The 21886-nt window shown below is 45.0% G+C and overlaps 1 protein-coding gene across 1 annotated transcript; it reads left to right on the top strand.

The window, feature by feature from the left end:
- The first annotated feature begins 7726 nt into the window (after positions 1–7726).
- Positions 7727–18507, top strand: LOC117668142 (vomeronasal type-2 receptor 26-like). The gene is made up of 5 exons (XM_087884725.1): positions 7727–7888; positions 8108–8926; positions 13528–13752; positions 16214–16340; positions 17447–18507. Exons 1-5 carry the CDS (start codon positions 7727–7729, stop codon positions 18370–18372), a joined length of 2259 nt encoding a protein of 752 aa, XP_087740851.1. The 3' UTR covers positions 18373–18507.
- The last annotated feature ends 3379 nt before the right edge of the window (positions 18508–21886 follow it).

Below are 21886 nucleotides of genomic sequence, written 5' to 3'. Positions count from 1 at the left end.
TCAAGTTTTAAAACAAATAAAACAGTATTCGTCTTATTTATTTATTTATTATTAATTTGATTTGAATGCCGCCCTATCTCCATAGGACTCAGGGCGGCTCACAATAATTAAAATCAAACCAGATAAAAACATATTAAAATACAATTAAACATATGTTAAAACTCATTAAAATAATCAAACCCCATCAGTCCAGGCTGGGCGATTTAAACAGCCATGTCTTTAGTTCGCGGCGGAAAATGCGAAGGTCAGGGGCCAACCAGAGCCCCAGGGGGAGTTGATTCCAAAGGGTGGGCACGCCCACAGAGAAAGCTCTACCTCTGGGGGCCGCCAGCCGACATTGTCTAGCCGACGGCACCCTGAGTAGGCCCTCCCTGTGAGAACGCACCGGGCGATGGGAAGCTGTTGCTGGTTGCAGATGGTCCGACAAATATCCTGGGCCTAAGCCATGGTTATGTTATATTTGATAAGTTATATAATTCTAATAATAATAATGCACATTTTGTTAAATTATAATCTTTCATTATTTTCTCCAATTCAATATGTTGGCCACCACAGGTGCCCCTGACATGAGTGACATCCAGCTGGCCATGCCCACCATGCCCACACCCACCATGGCCATGCCTCCCCTTCCCCCCCCCCAAGGTCAAACACAACACTGATGCAGCCCTCAATGAAATCCAATTTGATACCCCTGTTCTATATCGTTCTTGGGTTGGGACTGGCACCTGCTTAGTAAAACCTTGATTTTAGGGTTCATCAAGTTAAATGCACCATTTCTGCCCTCCAGTAAGGTCTGGGTGTAGCAGATGACCGAGCTGAACCTGAGGGAGGAGTCAAATGCTTCATAAGTCATGAGTCCCTGCGTGCCCTCTAGAGATCTAAGCCCAGCCCACCTTGAATTCCTTTCTTAAGTCTCGCACTTCTCCTTAACGGTCACTTGGCCACATTCTTGTACAGAGCTAAGCTTGCAATAAATCTTTATATTCATTTGAACTGCCTGAATCTCCTGATTTCGCCAGCGCTCGACACTGGATCATCCAGTAAGGTCTACGATTACAGAAAGGTCATCCAGTAAGGTCGAGACTAGCGGTCCCCAATCTTTCCAGTTTGGCATCTCAGACTGGGGCGGGAGGGGCATGTGAGTGACAGCTGCACATGTGTGTGCACAGCTCCATTTGTGTGAGTGGCGCACATGCACATGCCCTTCACTTGTGTGAATGAAGCTTCACGTGTGAGTAGAAGGTGCTTGTGCTTGCACACGAGGCTCCACTTGCAAGAGCAGCAGGCCCTTAAGCTCCACTTGCACAAGCGACAGGTCCCTGTGCTCACACATGATCCACTAGTGCAAGAGGAGGCTGCTCACAAGCAAAGCTCTATTTGCATGTTTGGAGCTTCATGCGCCAGCATAAGCACCCTTTGCTCATACAAGAGGAGCTTCATGTATGCATGCTTGCCCATTTCTCCCAACGCCCAGATTTGAACCGGCTGTGGCCCAGTAGTGGACTGGGAGCTTGGGACCACTGGTCTTGGCCTAAGATGATGATGATGATGATGATGATGATGATGATGATGATAATAATAATAATAATAATAATAATAATAATAATAATAATAATAATAATAATAATAATTTTATTTCTATACTGCCCTTCTCCCGAAGGACTCAGGGCGGTGTACATCCAATTTAAAAACACAAGACAAAACGATGATTAAAAATTAAAATAATTAAATAGATTTGGCCCGGTTTAAAACCCTGAAAATTTAAAATATCCCAATTTAAAATTATTATGTTGATAGCCCGGCCTGGCGGAACAACAGGGTCTTCAGTGCGCAGTGAAACACCCGGGAGGTTGGAGATCTTACGTATTTCCGGGGGCAGTTCATTCCAAAGGGCTGGGGCTCCCACAGAGAAGGCCCTCCCCCTGGGTGTCGCCAGCCACATAACTTGGCTGACGGCACCCTGAGGAGACCCTCTTTGTGGGAGCGAACTGGCTGGTGGGAGGCTATTGGTGGCAGAAGTCGGTCTCGAAGGTACCCGGGTCCTGTGCCATGGAGCGCTTTAAAGGTGATGACCAACACCTTGAATCGCACCCAGAAGACTACTGGGAGCCAGTGCAGCTCACGCAGGAGGGGTGTCACACGGGCACAACGAGTTGCGCCCATAACCACCCGCGCGGCCGCATTCTGGACCAGTTGGAGCCTCCGAGTGCTCTTCAAGGGGAGCCCCATGTAGAGAGCATTACAATAGTCCAGCCGGGAGGTGACAAGGCCGTGAGTGACCATGCGCAAGGCGTCCCAGTCCAGAAAGGGCTGCAACTGGTGAATCAGGCGAACCTGATAAAAGGCCCCCCTGGCCATGGCCGTCATATGTTCTTCTAAAGACAGCCGTGCGTCCAGAAGGACACCCAGATTGCGAGCCCTCTCTGTGGGGGGCAAAGATTCATCCCCAATAGTCAGCGATGGCACCTGCTGACTATATCAGGACACCGGCAGCCACAGCCACTCGGTCTTGGACAGGTTGAGTCTGAGCCTGTTCCTCCCCATCCAGATCCGCACGGCCTCCAGGCAGTGAGACATCACATCAAGGGCATCGTTGGGGTGGTCTGGGGTGGAGATGTACAGCTGAGTATCATCAGTGTACAGATGACACTTCACCCCAAAACCATGGATGATCTCACCCAGCAGCTTCACATAAATGTTGAACAGAAGGGGCGAGAGGACCGACCCTTGTGGCACTCCCCATGCGAGGTGCCTCGAGGTCGACCTCTGCCCCCCTGCCAACACAAACTGCGAGCGGTCGGAGAGGAAGGAGGAGAACCACTGCAGAACGGTGCCCCCTATTCCTAACCCTCTCAACCGCTGCAGCATGATACCATGGTCGATGGTATCAAAAGCCGCTGAGAGATCTAATAGGACTAGGACAGAGGAGCAACCCCTGTCCCGAGCCCTCCAGAGATCATCCACCAATGCGACCAATGCCGTTTCTGTGCTGTACCCCTGCCTGAAGCCCGACTGGTACGGGTCTAGATAGATAGCTTCATCCAGGTGCCTGGGCAGTTGTCATGCCACCACACTCTCAACAACCTTCGCCACAAAACGAAGGTTGAAGACCGGATGGTAGTTGGCTAATTCAGCCAGGTCCAGGGAAGGCTTCTTGAGGAGGGGCCTCACCACCGCCTCTTTTAAGGTGGCGGGAAAGGCACCCTCATTCAGAGAAGCAGTTATAATCCCCTGGAGCCAGCCTTGTGTAACCTCCCGGGAGGCCAGTATCAACCAGGAGGGACACGGGTCCAATAAACATGTGGCGGCACTAATCCTACCCAGAACCCTGTCCACATCCTCGGGAGCCACAGGATCAAACCCCTCCCAGGTAATATTCTCAAGACCTACCCTCGTCTCCTCCCCCGGACTCACCCAGTGGAGTCCAAGCCTTCCCGAATCCGAGCAACTTTATCTTGCAGGAATTGCACAAAATCCTCAGCTCGGCCCCGCAAGGGATCTTTCCGCACTCCCCCCCCCCAAAGAAGGGAGTGTGTCACCCTAAACAGGGCGGCTGGGCAGTTCTCTGCAGATGCAATAAGAGCGGAAAAATGGTTAGATTTCACCGCTTTTATCGCCACTAGGTAGGTCTTGATATAAGACCTCACCTGTGTCCGGTCGGAATCGGAATGACTAGTCCTTCAAATGCTCTCTAGGCGTCTTTTCCGACGCTTCATCTCTCTCAGCTCCTCAGACAACCAAGGAGCCAATTGAGATCGGCATCGGGTCATAGGCTGCAAAGGCACAACGTGATCCAAAGCTCCGGCGGCCGCACTCTCCCAGGCGGCCACCAGCTCTTCAGTCGAGTCATGTGTCAGAGTCTCAGGAAACGGCCCAAGCTCTGTCAGGAACGTTTCGGGATCCATCAGGCGCCTGGGATGGAACCATCTAGTCGGTTCCATCTCCCTGCGGCAGGGGGAAGTGGTAGGAAAGTCCAAGTGAAGGAGCGAATGATCTGTCCATGACAAGGGTTTAATATCTAAGTCCCCTCTACCAAGATCATTCAACCACTGACCAGAGATGAAAATCAAGTCCAGAATGTGTCCCCCTATGTGAGTGGAGCCCTGAACTAACTGGGTCAGGTCCATGGCCGTCATGGAAGCCATGAACTCCCAAGCCACCTCTGACGCCTCACCCGTGGTGGAAGGTTGAAATCCCCCATGACAATAAGCCTGGGGGTGTCCACCACCACCCCGGCGATGATGTCGAGTAGCTCAGGCAGGGTCGCCGCCACGTGGCAGGGAGCCATACTCAGTCAGCAAACCCATCTGCACCCCACAGCCCCACTTCACAAAGACATCCGGCTATTTGAGGAACAGTGGTCTCCTTCAGACAAAGACTCTCCCTAATAATCACCGCCACTACCCCACCCCTTCCCTGGGCCCTTGGCTGATGAAATGCACGGAAACCTGGTGGGCACATTTCAACGAGGGGGACCCCCCCCTCTTGGCCCAACCAGGTCTCCGTAATACCTGCCAGGTCCGCACCTCCCTCCAATATAAGGTCACAGATGAGGGGGGCTTTATTAACGACCGACCTGGCATTACACAACATCAGCCGCGGACCCTGGGCCTGAGACTCTGCACAACCCAGGCCACGAGTCGTGCATTGGGGGCCAGAGTGTGCAATTGCTAGTAAACAGCGTATGCGCACCCCTGACACATGATATGGTCCCCTGCGCCCGTCATACCTGCCCCTCCCACTCATTATTTCAATTGCATTGCCCTTCTTGTCGCCCCCCTGCTCCCCGGATAAATTTTCTTTCCCGACCCCTCTGCTGCAGCCAATCAACCTATCACCCCGCTCAGTAGCAATCTGGACCCCCCCAGGTCCACTTTTACAACCCCCTCCCTTCCTCCCGGGTCCCCTTAAAATTTTCTTTAAAAATTTAAAGAAAAAACCCCTCAACCCCCTCTTCTCTGCATACCATCTCTCGGGATTCCAAAATCTGTCATCAAGGTAGGCCCTCGATAACATGGAGGGTCAGGCCTGCGAGAGGGGGGAGTCTCGCAGCGCAAGAAGTTCGGCGGCCGAGTGCATCCAAAAACTGGGAAAGGGTGAAATATCATCTGGCTGAGGTTCCATAGAATAGTCTAAAACGTCCTAGGGAACAGAGAGGCAGCAACTCAAGACATGGGAAAACTGGACTCCACTGTCCTCTCACGACAGTGGGAGAAGTCTCGTGCCATTTCAACAAAAACTCAGAAGGTGCCCTCTCCAGGCCATCCTCTCATGATGGCTAGCCAAGATGGAGTTGGCTATGGAGAGATTCGATAGTCTATACACTCTGGTAGGGAAACAGCAGTTGAAAACCGGACTCCCTCAAAACCCACATCATATCTGTTCATTCTCCACACCATCAAGGGCATAGGTGGAATAGAGCCAGTCCAGAAGGCAGAATAGTAGACCCGGGGAATAGATGACACACAGAAGGTGACGGAGGGAGATGGCTTGCAAGGCAGAAAGCAGCTGGGGTGGTGACCATGATAAGGCCTATACAGGCCAACAAAAGGGGGGAGGGGGGAATGGCCCAAGGCAGCCCTAGGCCTTTCTCCAACCTGTCCCACTCCCCAGGTCTTCCAAGTCTTCCAGCATTTGGTCCTTTCATATCCCCAGTCTACAGCCCCAGTCTCCAAATGGGGTCTCCAGATTCCTGCAGGAAAATGGGCCAGCAGAAAATAAGCCACCCCCTAACAGGTCCAGGGTTCCAAGATAGAAGCCAGCAGCCTCTCACCATACCGTCCTCTTCAGTAGCAGCCAGCTGCTGCCCCCTCGCCTCCGCCTCCACCATCGTCCAGCAGCCACCGACAGCCCCGTGACCACTGCCAGCGCCGACGCCGCTTCCACCATGGCTCCCACCATACTCCAGAGTCCCCAGGAGCCTCAAAAAGCCCTGGAGAAGCCAGGAGCCTTAAAAAGCCCCGGAGAAGCCAGGAATCCAGGGGAGCCACCATATCGCCGCCGCCGCCACCACCACCGCAGAGTCACCGCCGCCGCTGGCCCATGCCGGAGGGTGAGAAAAGCGCCGCCAGTCAAGCCGCTACTGCCGTCACCCCGCGGCGCCTTCAGCGGCCGTTTTTTTCCTTGACCCAATGTTCCGGAGGGCAAAAAAACCCTCAATGGGTCGGGAAAAGACTCCTTTTACTAGGACTGGGGGCCATGATGGATAAATTGGCCCCAGGACCCTCCCGGAATTGCCAGAATCACCCCATCTACCGGGAGCATCTCAGGCTAGATCCGCCATCTTGGACATGTGCAGAAGATCCAGAAGTGTGCATGTTCCAGGGGGACATGATGCCACTCTACTAGCTTGCTCATGTTCTTGTTTAAGCATGTTTGCCCAGGACACATTTGCACCTTCCCTGGTTAGTAAAATGTGTCTTCAAAAGCGTTGACCAGGTGGCTTCAAAAAAGAGACATTTTTCTGAAAACACGCAAAAGAATAATTGTATGTAGAATTGCACGCCTAGCTATATCTGTATGGGGACTTCAGGTGTAGCCTTCATATCTTTTTTTATTTCTTTGAGAAAGCCCAGTCCTACATGAAAGTCTCTAAAACCAAGTTGGACCAAAACTCCCTGAACCCTCTCAGTGAACTTTCTTCTTCCTCCATCCCTGGAGAAAGAGAGAGAGAGAGAGAGACCACAAAATCACAGGAGACATTCAGTTTCCCTGCTGCAATTATCAAAAATAATTGCCATTGTGTTTCCTGCAGGAGCATGAGGGATTTTTCTGAAGTTGATCCTCTTGGGATCCATGAAGACAAACATCAAGAAGCAAGGTGAAATTGCTGCCTGAGGCTTCACCCAAAGCAGTTCTTAAATAGTCTTATCTCTGGACAAGTGGTGCTTTCCTCCTGCAAAATTTCATTGCCTCCTCTTTGATCTCCCTGCTGTTGGACTTGTTATGTCCTGCTGAGAAAACGGTGCTTTCCAAAATGCCATCAAGGGTTGCAATGAAGAAAGGGATTCTGGTTGATGCAATCAAGTCCCAGAAGTTTCTGCTGTTGTTGCTTCTGGTTCTGCTGTCCAGTGCAACTGGTGGCAGAAAATGTCTCCTGAATTTCATCAAGGACAAGAATGCTGTGTACACTTACTATCAGTCAGGAGATTTCAACATTGGTGGAATTAGTTCCGCAACAACACTTAAGTTCAAGCCAGTTGTCTTCTATATGTCTCCCATCACCAGGCTTGTGGGGTACGTCATAAAGTTCTTCCGTGGGTTCTTTTTCCATCCTGTCCACCAAGGACTATTTTCCCCGGTGCCTGGAGATTTTGGTTTGAGGGCTCCATTTAACACAAGGAACCAGGACTTGTGCTCCTAAAGTAACCCAAGACCACAGTTGCTGTGTTGCTAAGAAGGGTCTGTCTCGGTGTCTTGCGGTGTTGGTGTTATTTCCCTCTTCTTGCATGTACAGCCGAGATTACTCACTGTAATTTACAATGCAAATACACTGTAGATTTGTATGGGATTGTGCATTAAAAAGAGATGCTGTTACAGATGTTATAAGTTGGTTTTCCATGAAAATGATTGGATGATACCTGTGTTTTACTTTAGGGCGGGTCCATTTATCTTCTGGTTTCTCCTGTCCTTCTTCTTTGCCACCAAGGAGATCAACCAAAACCCCAAACTCCTACCCAATGTCACTCTGGGCTACAACTTCTATGATAATTATCATGAGGCTGGGATGACCTACGATGCCATGGCAGACCTCCTCTCAACCGGGGAAGCAAGTGTTCCCAACTACAGCTGTGGAAGAGCAAGCAATCTCTTGGTGGTGATTGAAGGAGTGGAGTCAGAAGCTTCCAGTCAGATTTCAATCATGTCCAGCATCTACAAAATCCCACAGGTATGAAGCAAGGTAGGCTGGAATTGGGTTCTCTGATTGGCCTAGGGGTGCATGGAGATGGTTGATGTCCCCTTCTGCCTAAAGAAGGACAGTGCTGGGGCTAGACAAGGACAGGAATCTGCCAATATTTGAATCTCTCCAAGCTGGGCCTTCCTGTCTCTTTTTCTTTCACCTGCATCCTCATTTCTTCAGGAAATACTTTTTTCTGCTCCTCCTTAGGTAAGCTATGGTTTTGTTTCTGGAGCTCTGAGTGATAAAATCCAGTTCCCATTTGTCTATCGGATGGTCCCCAAAGAAGAACATGTGTACCATATGATTGCCAAATTACTCCAGCATTTTGGGTGGAACTGGGTGAGTCTTGTGTCTCCAGACACGGATAATGGAGAAAGGTTCATGAGGACTTTGAGCCCAATCTTAACCAGGAATGAGATTTGTGTTGCCTTCTCGTTGATGATCCAAGGACTGCAGGTCGCAATCCCATTATTGCCCCATAAAACATTATTCATGTGGAATAATGTCACTGTCTTCATTTATTATGGGGAGGTGCGTTTCTTTTATCCCATCATAAAAACTTTACAGATCATGGTCTCTAGGATATATAGGATCCCCATTGTGGGGAAAATCTGGATCACAACAGCTTTGTGGGACCTCACGTTGAATTTTAATTATGACCTTTTCATTGACAAGCAAATCCATGGCTTTTTCTCTTTTGTATGTCATCAGGAGAAAAAGATTAGCAATGACAATTTTCAAACATTTTTTGATACTATGAACGAATTCGGACTGGCAGCCTTTGAATGCTTGCTTTCAAAGCCCGCATTGTCAGTCAAATGGAGGAGAAGATGCAAGAAGCAGAAGATTCTGGAGGTCCCAAGTGAAGAGTTTGTGGACAACATTTTTTCCATGGACAGCTACCGCATTTCGAGTCTTGTGCAGGCTGTGGCGAAGGCCATCGATAAGGCCCTGTCTTGGAGAACCCACAGGATAAGACCTGGAGGTGAAAATGGGCTGAGATCACACAGTATTCCAGCATGGCAGGTAGAGATTTTTTTTCCCCTGACAGGTCATACTGCTTTCTTGAGTTGCCATTCAAGGTTGAGAACAGTTGACGTGTTGTTGTAGGCTATATTTTAGGAGGTTTCAAAGAAATCCATTTTGTAATTTTGCAGAACGTTCAGTTTCTCGTGTCTCCTAGGCTGGATCTTGAGACAACATTTGGATGAATCCATCCTACTCATGTTCCTTCCCCTCCAAATATCTTTTTTTCCCCTACTTCATGTTCAAGTTATGGAAAGTTCTGTGACTAAACCATTGGGAGTTGCAAAGTTGCTTTTTCATGAGGCAACTGGACGTTCTTGATTTATTTATTTTTTAAAGACATTTCGCTTCTCATCCAAGAAACTTCTTCAACTCAGACAGGCTAACGGGGAATGGAAGGATTTATATTCCTTGCAGATGGCTGGTCATTTGCATCCTTTTAGAGATTCATTGAAGCACTTGGAGGTTTTTTCAGGGGTGGGATTCTACTGGTTTGGACCGGTTCAGGTGAACCGGTCACTCCGACAATCAGCTGGGAGTGAACCGGTTCGTTCCAATGATCAGCTGGGTCCGCCCCCCCCCCCACATGCTTTACTTACCTTTATCTTCGCAGCTGATTAGCACGGCAGAGCAGATTGCCGTGCCTTAGCTGTTTTAATTCTGTAGCACTTATGTGGAAGGCGATTTTTTGTTGAACTGCATGTGCGCAAAGCACACGATCCCCGAACCAGTTGTTAAACTGGAAGGATCCCCCCACTGGGATTTTTCCTCTGGAAATCCATTCCTACTTCGACATTTGTTAAACGATGTTCATCCCAAATTGTATAGCTAAAAGTCCAGAGGAAAAAATTGCAGACTACAGGAACCAGGAGCACTACTCAGGTGACCCTGAGGACACAGATAAACCTCCAAGTGCTTCAATGACCCTCTAAAAGGATGCAAATGATATACTGTCTGCAAGGAATATAAATCCTTCCATTCCCCACTATCCTGTCAGAGCTGAACAAGCTTCTTGGATGAGAAGTGAAGCATCTTCAAAGAAAAAACGGAAAGTCCAATTGCCTCCTGAAATAGCACCTTTGGGACAACCATGACTTGGATGACTGAGAATCTCTACAAACCATTGGGAGGAATGTTACATTGGCACTAGTGCATTTGCTAAACTGCTTTTGTGTTGCAAGATTAAGTGTCATGGTTCTAATCTTCCCCAAATAGTGAATGAGAAAGCGAGGACTTGCAAACTAAGTCTCCACTTGAAGGAAGTGGGGAAGCTTTCAATATCAAGGGAAAGAAAACACCAACAGTTTTACAAAAAAGAGGATACCAGAACAATGGAAAAGCAGGAATAGGTTGGGAAACGGCAGTTGTTAAATCTGGTGTGTTAAATGGTAGGTGGTAATCTGCTTGAAGTCTAAAGTCCCAGAACACTTTCACTTCTTCATTTTCTGTTCCTTTGTTTATTTTTTGGTCCCGCCAGTTGTTCCTTGAAGGCAAATGGTATTTCTTGCAGATGTTCCAAAGCACCACTGTTGCTTCTTCATTGCACAATTGTTTGTGTGATCTTCTTGCAGCCGCTCACTGGCTTGTCCACAGCTTCTTTATGTTGTTTGCAGAGTTCGTGTTTGCTGTTTTCACTATCTTTTCAATTCTGGCTTTGTATGCATTTGTTCTTAAGGCTTGGTCTTGTGCAGCCAGAATTACTCCTCTGTCTCTTTCTTTGATTTTCCTTCTCTTAGCCACGGCCAGATCTTGTTGTTATCTGCTCTGCCTACTATATGGAATTAAGGAGAAAGTTCGTTGTTTCCAGAGGAGCCCCGTAGGCCAGATTTAAGCACTCAGCGGCAGGGGTGAAATGCTACCGGTTCGGACCGGTTCGCCAGAACTGGTAGTAATACATGCTACTGGTTCGGGCGAACCTATATTTCTGACGATCAGCTGTGCTGTATTATGTCTCTTTTCTGTTCATCATTTGGTCTTTCTTGTAGACCAGTTTGGTCTCTCCATTACTCAGTAAGACTTTCTGCTATGCTAACTTCCTTCTTCACTATCGTCACAAAGGTGCTTTTTTCAAGAGGCAACTGGACTTTCTGGTTTTTCTTTGAAGACATTTTACTTCTCATCCAAGAAGCTTCTTCAGCTCTGACTGGATGGGAAGGATTTCAGTTAGAGTTGAAGAAGCCTCTTGGATGAAAAGTGAAACGTTTTCAAAGAAAAACCAGAAAGTCCAGTTGCCTGTTGAAAAAATTACCTTTGGAATAACCATGACCTGGATAACTGAGAAACTCCATAAATTTCTTCACTATCCTTCTGATATTCTTCCATTCCCTATTTTCTGCTGGATAGGTTATAATAGTTCATTTGGTGATCATTTGAAGTTACCATGGCACTGAAAAAAAGTAACTTATAACAGTGGTGGGTTCCTCCCGGTTTGGCCTGGTTCTGCCGTAGCGGTGACGATATGATGTCACCAAACTGGTTCTGCTCCCCCACCCCCTGCGTTATTCTTACCTTTTATTTGGCCCCACCCCCAATCTATTGCTGCCTCCTGAGTCCCAGCTGAACAGCTAGAAGGAAAAAAACTGTTTAAATTGTTGCTGCGGGGCTTCAAAGGGCCGCCCTACAGCTGATCAGTGTTAAAAGGTAGTGTGCCTCCAAAAACAAATGAGTAGACCGGTGCCTGCAAAAATAAATGGATAGACCAGTAAATAGGAGAATGGGAATGAACTTTTGAATATTAATAAGACTTGTTTATAGATTTTATAACTATGGTAAATGGGTTTTTAAAATGGTTTAAAATGTTGTTTTACATAGAAAAACAAGAAACAAATAAGAAATGGGAGAAATTTAAAGAAAATTAATAGTTCAGGAGAGAGTAGGAAAGAAGATATATATTAAAATGCATTATTAGTTTAAGTTGGCAAAGAAGTATGATTTTGGGAATCAGATGATTAAAGTTAAATTGTGAATTAGTCAAATATAAGGTTAGGAGCAGAGGAAAGCATTTCTGGAGAACAGCTGATTAGGCTGTGAACCAGCCAAAAATAAACCTAGGAGGAGCGGAGCAGGCAAAGCTGGAGAGCAGTGAGAGCCAAACTGCGAACCAGTCAAATATAGGGTAAGGGGTGGAGAAAAGCATCCCTGGAAGACAGCTAATTAAGCTGTGAAGCAGCCAAAAATAAACTTAGGAGGAGCGGAGGAGACAATGCTGGGGACCAGTTTAAGCTAAACTGTGAACCAGCTAAATATAAGGTAAGGAGTGGAGGGAAGCATCCCTGGAAAACAGCAAATTATGCTGTGAATCAGCTAAAAATAAACCTAGGAGGAATGAAGGAGAAAATGTTGGAAAGCAGTTAAAACTAAACTGTGATCCAGCCAACAAATAAGGTTAGGAGTGGAGGAAAGCACCCCTGGAAACCAGCTAATTAAGCTGCAATCCAGCTAAAAATAAACCTAGGAGGAGTGAAGGAGATATTTTTGAAGAACAGTTACTGACTTTGAAATGTTTTTAAGAGAGGAATAAAATACTTTATGGTGATTATTAGATGTGAGTTAAAAGAAACATTGACTTGATTTGGGTCTTTGAAGTAAGGAAAATATATGAAATCCTGATTGTTAAAAGGATAAATGAATATTATAAAGAGCTGTTTAGATTTGAAGGTTAAGATTTAGGGTGATTACATAATAAAATATTAAATGTTAGAATAAGATGTTAGATGGAATGATAGAAATTGGGTTTAGATTTGTTCCTTTTTTTCTTTTTTTTTTTCCTTTAAGATGTTAACTGATGAAATTCGGAATTTATACTTATTTTATACCGGATCAAACCCTTGCTCTAAAAAGATGCTTTTTTATGTTTTATGTTTTATGTTTAAAAATAAATTTAAAAATTTTCAAAAAAAAAAAAAAAGCCTGGTAGACCAGTACCTCTGCTAAATCCTACAGAATTGTCACATAACTATCAAGCCACGCTCACAAAATAAGCCACACACACAGAACCAGTAGTAAAAAATTTTAGAACCCACCCCTGACTTATAACCATTTTTCACATTTATGACCTTTGCAGCATCTCTATGGTCACATTATAAAAATTCATATTTACGACGGTAGCAGTGTCCCGGGGTCATGTGATCTCCTTTTATGACCTTCTGACAACAAAGTCAATGGGGAAGACAAATTCACTTAACAACTGCATTACTAACTTAACAACTGCAATGATTCACTTAACAATTGTGGCAAGAAAAGTTGTAAAATGGGGCCAAACTCACTTAAGAAATGTCTTGCTTAACAACAGAAACAACAGACCACCTATACTTGCAATGTTCCACGGTCACCTATTTTCCTTAGCTGCTGCTGATGATTTTATTTATTGTATTTATTCAAATGACATAAATACCCATCTTACATGCCTATCGCTGGGTGGGTCACACAATTAAAGACAAGAATAAGAAACAGTTGCAAATAAGCAACTAAAAATAAAAAAAACCATTAGAAAAACCAATTCTAAGATTATAATTTCTATTGGCCCTAAGATTTTACAGGCAGATGGAATTATTAGACTTGGTTTCCTGTTCTCTGAACATGATTGATTGTCTTGACTTTAGCTTCATTCTTTTCTGGGAAACACCCAGTTCTACAACTCCTCTCTGGAAGGCGTGTATTTGGATGAGAAAGGGGAGTTGAGTGCCAGTTTTGATATTGTGAAATGGGAGACCTTCTCGAACCAATCTACCCGGGCCACCAAGTTTGGAGAAATACGCAGACATTGGAGCTCCTCAGAGACCAATTTCATCTTTGATCAGGAGAGGTGGTCCAGGCATTTTAGCCAGGTAGGTGTAATCCATCCATCTCATTTGGGTGAAATTCCAATAGTTTTCCTTTAATTCATTAAAGTTCAAAAACAGTAGAATGTCAATTTTTTATAAAAATAGTATATAGAGAGTATTATATTTAAACATACTGAAATGAAAAAGGACACACATTCGATTTTACAGCTACTAAGTTTGTTGGACGAGCAGGCACAAAAACAGCCAGGGAAGTAATTGAAGCCTGGGAAACAGGCCTCTCATTAGTCAACAGGAGTGCGGATTTACCACCAGTCTATCAAGTACTTAGAAGGCGAGAGCTGGGTATACAAGCAAACAACAGCTAAAGACTTAAAAGCAAGCCATCAACAGCCATCAACACACCCCAATCAACTTCTAAAACGTCACTTACAACAGGCACTATAAATACACACACAGAACAGCGCAGACTCTGCTAGAGAGAAGTTCCCTGAGGATGGGCTCCAACAAGTCCGAAAGCTCGGAAGACAAAACCTCTGGTCCCAGTGACCAACCCAGATTGGATCCTGCAGTATTATAACAATAACAATAGCAATAGCACTTAGATTTATATATCGCTTCATAGTGCTTTACAGACCTCTCTAAGTCTTTTACAGAGTCAGTATATTGACCCAACAATCTGGGTCCTCATTTTACCCACCTCAGAAGGATGGAAGGCTCAGTCAACCTTGAGCTGGTCAGGATTGAACTCCTGGCAGTGGGAATGCAGAGTTAGCCTACAATACTTCATTTTAACCACTGTGCCACCACAGTTCTTTATACTTAAAGTAATTATGTTTAAAAGTAAATAGCATCTTAAAAGAAGCCACAGAAAAATAGCTAAGAATTAGACCACACCAAAAACAATGTAAAATCATTTTAAAAAATACATAGAAAAAATAAAAACTAGAAACTCAGAAAGCCACCCCAGATTCTCTCACATGTGTATAGAAATGTCTCTAGTTGCCGTATTATTTTCTCTCTCAAATAGCAGCTATCTCTTTATTTCAAGGTGCTATCATTCATCCCATGGATTTTAAGCCAATCATCATCAAGCACACTTCTTTAATTTATAATCTATTTATTTGCACTGGCTTGCCCTTCTCTAGTGATATAATCTGGACTTTTAAAATACTGAGAAACCCACCTGCTTTGCACCATTTTCCTTCACCTTCAGGAAGAAAGTTCTTCAGTCTTCCTGAAGTCCAGATGATATAACAGAATAAGAGAGTTGGAACAGATCTGTTTCAGATAGATTTAATCATCAGTAAAAGCCCGCTTAACAAACCATCATTACAGGTATATATCTACATAAGACAGGAACCGGAACGACCTCACAGACACAGCTGAAGGCAGCTCCTCGAGAGTCAGGCAATACATCTCAAACTGATCCTGACATAACCCCTGTAACAGGATCTTGGAGGTCTTCTAATCCAACATCCTGCTCAGGCAGGAAATCCTCTACTATTTCAGACAAATGGTTGTCCAGACTCTTCTTAAAAATTTCCAGTGTTGGAGAATTCACAACTTCTGGAGGGAAGTTGTTCTACTGATTAATTGTTCTCTCAGGAAATTTCTCCTTAGTTCTAGGTTGCTTCTCTCCTTGATTAGTTTCTATCCACTGCTTCTTGTTCTGCCTTCAGGTGCTTTGGAGAATAGGTTGACCCCTTCTTCCTTCTGGCAGCCCCTTAGATATTGGAACATTGCGAACCAGTAGGGAAGGTAAGTGAATCCCATCTCTGCCGTGGCCCCAAAAGGTATTTTAAAGAGGGTCTGTGGCAGTGATGGGTTGCTCCCAGTTCGCACCGGTTCACAAGAACCGGTAGTAAAAAAATTTAGTAGTTCAGAGACCTGGTAATAACATTGGCTGGCCACGCCCCCCGAACCAGTCCTCGGCCCGGTCGCCACTCACTTACTCCACCCACCTCATCAGAGGCTTTTTTTTTTTTTTTACTTTTAAAAGCATTTTTTTTTACAACCTCTTCGGCTGAAAAAATGCTTTTAAAAGTTTTTAAAAAATCCTACGATGATCGCGCGGCTCAGCTGGGATCTTCAGAGGCTTCTGAAAACATTTTTTCTGCAAAAAATCTTGAAAAAATCTGAAAAAATCCCTTTAAAAGTCTCTGGCGATCCCAGCAGATTTGCCTGATCGCCAGAAGCTTCTAAAAGCATGTTTTCCTGCAACCTCTTGAGGAAGTTGTAGGGGGGGGGAAATCCCTTTAAAAGCTTCTGGCGATCCCAGATTTGCCTGATCGTCAGAAGCTCCTAAAAGCATTTTTTTTCTGCAACCTCTTAAGGTTGTAGAAATAAGGCTTTTAAAAGTAACAAAAAAAAAAGTTGGCCACGCCCACCCATTCACATTACCCCCCAAGCTTCGCCCACAAAATAAGCCATGCTCACAGAACCGGAGCTCATTTTCATGGACAGCATCTCACATGTGGTGGTAATGTCTTTTTGTTGTTGTTAGACATTTCGTCATTCCAGGTGTACTGGAAGATGTCGTCCCGGAGAAGCCAAAATGGTATTGGAGGGGGAACCGCTTTGCTGCTATGGCTGTTCCTTGTGTGCAGAAGGGACCATCTCGACTCAGGAAGGTAGGTGTTCTGCTGAAGAAAAAGCTGGACTTTGTGACCTGGGCCAGGAATCACTAAGATGCATTCAGAAATAAAGAATTGCTGTCTTTGACTTCTGAAACATGTGCTTCAAGAGATTTACAATTAAAGAATTCCATCTCATTGTTCCATTGAAAAATGTGGCAAGAGGAAATGGATTTACAGTCATCAAAATAAAAAAATTGAGCAGTCTTGGAGTGCAAGGTTTTAAGCTCCTCCTTCAGAGTCCAGGCCAATAATAGAGATCCTACTGTTCTTATATGGTAAGAGCATGGTAGATGTGTACTACAAATGGACTTTCTCTAGAGTAGAACCTTGCTTGTGGACCTCCATCCCATAAGCAGTCACCCTGTCTATTTACTTCATCACTCTCTCACTGATATTTGGGTTCAAACCAGGGATGGACTCCTGGGGGTTCGGCAGGGTTCAGGTAATCCTCTAGCCAAGGATCACTGGATTTGGCGAACCCCCAAATGCCACCCCTGGCTGGCCACGCCCACACCACCACGCCTCTCCCAGTAGTCTCCACGGGGCCTGTTCATCGTTCCAGGTAAATGCAGGGGCCGCGTGTACTTCCAGATATTGTGGCCATATTGACTTTCTTATAGCAACAACAATAGCACTTCCCAGCTATAAAGCTTCACAGTGCTTTTACACTCCCTCTCTAAGAGGTTTAGAATATTGTCCCCAATAATCTGGGTCCTCACTTTACCAACCTCAGAAACTTGAGTCAACCTTGAGCCAGTGAACTGCCAAACTACTGGCCGCCGGCAGTCAAGAGAAGTAGCCTGCAGTACTGCATTCTAACCACTGCGCTACCATGGCTCTTATGTCAATTCCCTGGTGAAATTTTTATTCTGAGCTCTCTTCATCTACCATTGCATTGCTACTAAAAAAGTCTTTTTGTTATAATAATTCAAGCAAGCTTCCTTTTACTCCATATTTTCTCAGAAAAGGAGCATTTCTCACTGAATGCCCTGTCTGGGTTTCAATCATCAGAACTCACAGATGGAAAACAGCATAATACAATATTCATTCCAGAAGGAAGGCCTTAATCATGCTACATGCTACATCTGTTTTCTTTTCAGATGCAGATTATTGCAGCAAGTGTCCCGCTGATCAGCATCCAAATAACGCCCAAGTTCAATGTCTCCCCAAGATCCAAACCTTCCTGTCCTACAAAGACTATCTGGGGATCATCCTGACTTCCCTTGCCCTCTTCTTCTGCTTAATCACAGCCTTTGTGTTAATCATCTTCATTAAATTCCTGGAAACTCCTTTGGTCAAAGCCAACAATCAAGACCTCTCCTTTGTCCTCCTCATCTCCCTCCTTCTTTCTTTCTCGTCCTCCTTCTTATTCATTGGTCAGCCAAGGACTACCACTTGCCTCCTCCGACAAACTGTCTTTAGCATCATCTTCTCGGTTGCCGTCTCTTCTGTTTTGGCCAAAACGGTCACAGTGGTGCTGGCCTTCTTGGCAACAAAGCCAGGGAGCAAGGCAAGGAAGTGGCTGGGGAAGAGCTTGGCCAACTCCATTATTATTTCTTGTTCTGGCATCCAAATGGTCATCTGCACATTCTGGCTGGGAACCTCTCCTCCATTTCCTGAGTCTGATATGCAGTCCCAGTCTGGAGAGATCATCCTGCAATGCAACGAAGGCTCCGTCGCCATGTTTTATGGTGCCCTTAGCTACATGGGCTTCCAAGCTGCTGTCTGCTTTGTGGTGGCTTTCCTGGCCAGGAACCTCCCTGGGGCCTTCAACGAAGCCAAGCTGATCACCTTCAGCATGCTGGTCTTCTGCAGCGTCTGGATCTCCTTTGTGCCCACCTACCTGAGCACCAAGGGGAAATACATGGTGGCCGTGCAGGTCTTCTCCATCTTGTCCTCCAGTGCCGGCTTATTGGGCTGCATCTTCATTCCCAAATGCTACATTATTGTTTTAAGACCAGACCTGAATACAAAAGAGCAGCTAACAGCAAGAACAGACGTTGGCTTGAAAGCAAAGGCTAAATAACTGCAGTGGGCTTACTGCTTGATGTGTGTTAATTTAGCAATTTAATTTCTGCTAGATATGCATTATTGTACTTGTGAATGTGGAGATGTAGATTTGGTTTGCAGATTGCTAAAAGGAATCATTGTTTCACCCTCTGCAAGCCATTGTAGCTGCTGCTTTTTTCCCCATTGGGGCTTCAGGGGGAACCATGCTGAAGTTACCATTCCAGAAAATGTATATGGGTCACTCTTCCCACATTCAGCAAAATCTACCCCATTTGGAGAAAATTTTGGGCAGCAAAGACAAGGCAGATTTTTCAGGCTATTCCATGGGAGTTGAAACCAAAAGTACAGGAGAAATCACCAAGGCTGGAAAAGAAATGAGCTTTCTTAGAAACATTACTCATGAAGAGCAGGTCAATATTTCAGCACAGACCTATTTGAGAAAAAGACCCTCCAGTTTCCCCTATTTTGGAAAAGAGGTTGAAACGACTCATTTTTAATTTGCCATTATGAATTCACTCATGAATCAGGGCAGGAGTTTTGCATATTCCCTTTCCAAGATTGTTTATCATAGCTATTCATTCCATGTTATTAACGCTGATGTCAGGATTCCAAATAACACCCCCAACCAAGTATAAGACTCCGAGGCAGGCATTTCCTCAAACTTCCATTTTATTGGAGATGTCATATTGGCACATCTGAGAAAACCCGAATCTGAAGTCTCCCGGGTTTTCCCCACCCAAAGGAAAGTCAAAGTACCCTTCCCCTGCACCCATATGTCCATCACATGTTCCAATCAGGCCACCTGCCTAATCAGAGTAGCTTCCCAGTCATGCCTCTCCAGGTGCAGGTTGAACGTCCTTGACTCCCAGTGAAAGAATGTTGTTCTTGTTATGGCTATACATCTCACACCATCGCCAGCCAACCCCCTCCCAGTTCCCACAGCATGCCCATCCTCCATGTGTGGGAGCCCTGAAGATCCAAAGAAAAGATGGCCTCCAGGGGTGACAGCTGATTAATGAAATCTTGCTTCTCGGGGCATCTGCTGCTATTAGCAATTTGAGATATAAACCTAAAACACAACACTGTTCACATTTTTTTTCTATTCATACACTTGTTGTGGCTCCGACCCCCGAGCCCGTCTTATCAGAGGAAGAAAGCTCCGAAAGGGAAGGAGAGGAGTTGGCCGGGCCTCCCTCTCCAGGACCCTCCTCTCTGGCAATGCCTCAGGTGTCTCCTGAAGGAGAAGAGATTGGCCAGGAGCCAGGTATCCCCGAGCAGTCGCAATCGGACAGTGACGGAGATGAGTCTTGGCTGGATCCACATCAGCGTCGGAGAGATAAGCGCACACAACAGAAAAGGAGGCGTGCCAGAGATTAGGCTGAGTCACTGGACCACACCCCACAGGGTATAAAAGGGAGTGTGGTGACCAGTCAAGCCTTGTGATGAACAAAGCTGAAAGCTTCCACGCCATTCTGCATTGCCGGACTTTTGCTATAAACTTTGCTGGATTATATTTGGACTTAATTTACCCTGTACTTATTGAACATTTACTTTGATGTACAAAAGCGGAGAGAAGTTCTCTCCTTCCTTCGTAAGTAAAAGACTCTTGGCAGGCAGCCACTAGGTTGCTGCCAAGTTCCGTTATCAAAAGGGAGTTTCTTGTCGGCTGGTTTGGTTTTTAACTCTTGGACGTCTGTTAGTGTGCGTGTGTGGGACGGGGACAGAACAACACTGCTCTGAAGTATGTGCCAGTTGGGGAGTGTATGTCAACCCTGAAGCTGGCCTGACTGAGGCCATTTTGAGAGTTCAGTGCTGACACAGTGGAGCTGAGGGATAGAGAGGGAGGAATAGAGATAGTTGGAGTATTATAGTCAAAACAAAATACTTTCTCTTGGGATCCAAGGACATTCCTGCAGGTGTTCGGAAGGAGGGGACTGATGTCACCTAGCAACTGGACAGTACTCTGATTGGGCCATGTGATTGGTTGTTTTGGGAAAGTGATAAACTTTTTTTTAATTAGGTGAAAACCATGGGAATGTTCAAAGGCAGTTTTCACCAGCCTGCGCCAATATGACATATCCAATAAACTTATTCTTTGAGGAATCTACCTGCCTCAGAGTTTTGTTTGCTATGGGTATGTTACTTGGAACCCTGACAGGGTAAACTAGAAATTTCCATTTATCCAGTCATTTATTTATACGTACATTGACATCTTTACAAATTATTTATGGGTAGCAGAAGTGGATTTCAGCAGGTTCTGACCAGTTCTGGAGAACCGGTAGCGGACATTTTGAGTAGTTCGGAGAACCGGTAGTAAAAATTCTGACTGGCCCCGCCCCCATCTATTCTCTGCCTCCCAAATCCCAGCTGATCAGGAGGAAATGGGGATTTTTCAGTAACCTTCCCCTGGAGTGGGATGGGAATGGAGATTTTACAATATCCTTCCCCTGCCACACCCACCAAGCCACACCTACCAAGCCACACCCACAGAACCAGTAGTAAAAAAAATTTTTTTAATTAAAAAGTTTTTTATTTTATAAACAAACAAACATACAATATATAATTAATCAGTCAATATATCATCTGAATACATCTTTTTTCCATCTTACTCCTCCAATAATTATCATATCTTAATATTATCATTTCATTTATTATTACATTTCCCCCACATTTACTTTTCTATTAAAACATTTATATATTCAACACTTTTATCCCAACCCAACCTTTGTCCCTCCCTCCCCACCCACCCCCCGACTTCCCAGAGTGAAAACAGGGTATAACATTTAACAAGCATAAGCTAAAATATACTAACTAACTACAAAGTTCAAAACTCCCACACACTCTTTAACTCCCCTTACTCGAATTCATCAACCTCCCTTTTATAAATTCTCAAAATCAGTTGAATTAAATTCATTCTTCCTAAATATAAAAACCTTTTTCTTGATATGTAATCCAATAATTTAACAATATTACAAACATTAAAAATCATGGATAAGTTTCATTTCCACACCCTCAAACACCATTCTTTTTCAGCATTACTCCCTAATAAGATTCTAAATTTAACATTTATCCTCTTTAATCCTTCATAAAATTGAACATTTTAAAACCTTAAACATTTTCTCTCGTATACCTTTTAAAATACTATAATCTTATTTATTTATTTATTTTATTTTATTTGTATACCGCCCTACTCCCGAAGGACTCAGGGCGGTGAACAGCCAACCAATAAAATACATAAATACATAAAATTTAAAAAACCAGATAAAATTGAATTAAATAATTTTGGCCCAGACAAATTAAAACCCCAATAATTTAAAAACAGATTTAAAATTTATATATTAAAAGAAAAGAGGGAAAAAATTAGGCCAGGCCCGCCTGGTAGAATAAAAAGGTCTTCACAGCGCGGCGGAAGGTGCGCAGATCCGGGATCCTCCGTATTTCTGGAGGGAGCTCATTCCAGACAGTAGGTGCCCCCACAGAGAAGGCTCTCCCCCTGGGGGCCGCCAGTCGACATTGTTTGGCTGATGGCA

The sequence above is a fragment of the Pantherophis guttatus genome, chromosome 2 (assembly GCF_059756535.1).
Source record: "Pantherophis guttatus breed Tessera chromosome 2, ASM5975653v1, whole genome shotgun sequence".
Taxonomy (NCBI): Eukaryota; Metazoa; Chordata; class Lepidosauria; order Squamata; family Colubridae; genus Pantherophis; species Pantherophis guttatus.
Note: the sequence above shows the minus strand (reverse complement) of the source record. Positions and strands in the feature narration are given on the sequence as shown.

Coding starts and splice junctions, on each gene's coding strand:
- LOC117668142 (XM_087884725.1), top strand. CDS start 7,727: ATGACCTACGATGCCATGGCAGACCTCCTCTCAACCGGGGAAGCAAGT. Junction 7,889..8,107: donor GCATCTACAAAATCCCACAG/GTATGAAGCAAG, acceptor GCTCCTCCTTAG/GTAAGCTATGGTTTTGTTTC. Junction 13,753..16,213: donor GGTCCAGGCATTTTAGCCAG/GTAGGTGTAATC, acceptor TGTTGTTGTTAG/ACATTTCGTCATTCCAGGTG.